At 41.6% G+C, this 2814-nt stretch overlaps 1 protein-coding gene across 1 annotated transcript; it reads right to left on the reverse strand.

Moving 5' to 3' along the window:
- Nucleotides 1-1200: 1200 nt before the first annotated feature.
- LOC116639661 (40S ribosomal protein S29-like) lies at nt 1201-1371 on the reverse strand. The gene has a single exon (XM_032416142.1). It carries the CDS (start codon nt 1369-1371, stop codon nt 1201-1203), a length of 171 nt encoding a protein of 56 aa, XP_032272033.1.
- Nucleotides 1372-2814: the final 1443 nt, after the last annotated feature.

A 2814-nucleotide genomic window follows, 5' to 3' on the forward strand; every position in this document is an offset into this window, starting at 1 on the left:
TAAACAATGGAGTAATTCTACAACAGTTGTTTTGGGCCACTTAAAAACATATTTTTGATGACTCTAAATCTTAATTCTTTCATTCATTTACATATACAGTCATTCAACTATCCCTTTATTCAGCAAATACGTATTGAGGGCTTACTATGGACCAGAAATTTTGCTAGGTACTGAGGAGTCAAAAGGAAGCAGAACATACAGTCTCTGTCCCCATGAGCTTACAGTCCAGGGGGGATAGAAATGTTAACCAAATAGTCACACAAATAAAATTACCAACTGACATAATTGCTATTGAGAAGAGAAAGGATTGCTTTGAGAGCCTATGAGGAAGGCATTTGATTTTGTCAGGGAAGTTGCTGATAGGGCTGAGAGTTGGATGAGTAGGAGTTAACCAAGTAGAGAGAGCAGGGAACTGCATTCCAGACAGAAGGAACAGCATGAATAGGAGTCCTGGGGTGGCAGGGGCACAGTGAGGGACAGAGACTGAAACAGTGAGGGCAGGCTGGCTGAGCTTTAGCTAGAAGTAGGTAGGGCCAGACATCTTTATATTTACATAAAGAACAATGGGAAGCTGTCACTGGGTCTCCAAAACTTAGGGATGCTTTTCTTTGCTGGGTGAAACCTCACTTTGATTCTTTGTAATTATGATGAAATAAAATGTCAGGACACCAAGACATAGAGACCAGGCAAAGGGCTACACATGGTCTTTATTTCTTATCAAGTGCAACCTAAAATAACAGCCAATCCAACTCCTGCGTCTGGTCCTCCCTTTAGCTGCTCTTCTTCAGTTATCCAACCAATTCTGAGCCTTAGTCTCATGTTTCTCTCAGTGTTTAGCAGAGCATATGACAGAGGCATTTTGATCACAGCTTATATGTGAACCCCCGAAGAAACCAACTGTTCCAGAAAAGGAAGTGCAGCTCTTACGTATTTTCAGTCTCACCAAAGAATCTCCATTCTGGGTAAGAGCAGAGGAAAGACATGATCAGATTTGTCTTTTGAAAAAAAAAAAAAAAAGCTAGAGGGGTGCCTGGGTCAGTTGGAAGAGCATGTGACTCTTGGTCTCAGGGTTGTGAGTTTTTTTTTTTTCGTAATTGAAGTATTTTTATTTTATGTACAATGAGTTGGCATTAAAGTAGGTATCTTGGATATCTGCAGTTAAGGTAGGTTATCTTGGATGACCAATTCAAGGAAGTTCACTTAATCCAACTTAATGAAGCCTATATCCTTCGCGTACTGACAGAAACACTGGCGGCACGTATTGAGGCTGTATTTCCGGATCAGACGGAGCCGGTTTGAGCAGACGCGGCAAGAAGGAGAACCCTGGCCAAATTTCCTCGGAGGGCTCCAGTACAGCTGCTGGTGACCCATCTTGCTCTCTCGGATGCAACGAGGCAAAAGTCAGGGTTGTGAGTTTGAGTCCCATGTTGGGTGTAGAGATTACTTAAAAAAAAAAAAGAAAAGAGAAGATAACTAGATAACAAGGTGGGCAAAGGGTGGGGGGAGGGGGGTTAGAGAAGGTTACGAGAGGATGGAGGGAGATAAGAACACTATTGCTATCATCCAGGCAAGAGGTGAAGTCAAATGTGAAGACAAGTAGATGGATCTGAAAGACAGAAGGTAAAACCAACTGGGCTTAGAGATGAAATGGATATAGAAAGTAGGAGAGAGGGAGATGTCAGGAAAACTCCTGGAATTTTTTTTTTTTTTTTTTTAAGATTTCATTTATTTATTTGCCAGAGAGAGAGAGAGAGACAGCGCGAGAGGGAACACAAGCAGGGGCAGAGGGAGAGGGAGAAGCAGGCTTCCCGCTGAGCAGGGATCCCGATGTGGGGCTTGATCCCAGGACCCTGAGATCATGACCTGAGCCGAAGGCAGACGCTTAACGACTGAGCCACCCAGGTGCCCCAAACTCCTGGAATTTTAAGCAGTATAACTAGATGGATGGCTATACTCTTCCTCAAGATACGGAGCACAGAGAGAACAAGATTTGAGGGGAGAAACACCCTGAGTGCAATTTTTGACTTGTGGAGTTGGTGATGCCTCAAAGATATCCAAGAGAAGAGGTAGTGTAAGCAGTGGATGTTAAGGTCTGGGACTAGACACATACATTTTCCAAGATGCTTGATAGATATTTTCAGTCTAGAAGCTCAAATACTTCAGTCTGTGAAATGTTCTCGAATTATTTCTTTGAGGCTTTCCTTGCCTTCATTTTCTCTGTTCTTTCTTATTATAACTCTTATTATTATTCAGGTGTTACATTTGCTCTATTTTTCTTTTTTTCTTTTTGACATATTGTCTGGAAGATTTCTTCAAACTTGTCATCCAACATTTCTATTGAGTGTCAGAGAAAAAGGAATAAATGTAGGCTGGGCCTCACAAGGAGATACCTAAAAATTACCACACAAAACTGCCTAGTGGTTAACACTGCTGTAGACTGAATGTTTGCATCCCCACCAAATGTCTTATGTTGAAACCTATTTTTCAAGTCACCTTTGCAAACTCCTACAACAGAGTCCTGAAATATGGTGAGGAAAACCACTGTAGTCCCTTCCCTAGGCAGAGGGACCCTACATAACTCTCTGTGCTCAGTTTCCTCATCTGTCAAAGGAGAGGAACAATAGCACCTATCTCAGAGACCTGTTGCATAAAGTAAATCAATCAATACATGTAAAATGTCTATACATGTAGAATAGTTTCTGTATATTTTGATCACTAAAAAAGTGTTAGTGATTCCTTTACCATTATTATCAATACTATTATATGAGAGCTGAGTGGCTGGTAGGAGATATTCCTGGTCTAGCGTTCTCTTGG

Source organism: Phoca vitulina, unplaced genomic scaffold, assembly GCF_004348235.1.
Source record: "Phoca vitulina isolate PV1807 unplaced genomic scaffold, GSC_HSeal_1.0 scaffold19, whole genome shotgun sequence".
Classification (NCBI taxonomy): domain Eukaryota; kingdom Metazoa; phylum Chordata; class Mammalia; order Carnivora; family Phocidae; genus Phoca; species Phoca vitulina.

What these genes read in the sequence shown, in the direction of transcription:
- LOC116639661 (XM_032416142.1), bottom strand. Translation starts at nt 1,371, where the DNA reads ATGGGTCACCAGCAGCTGTACTGGAGCCCTCCGAGGAAATTTGGCCAG.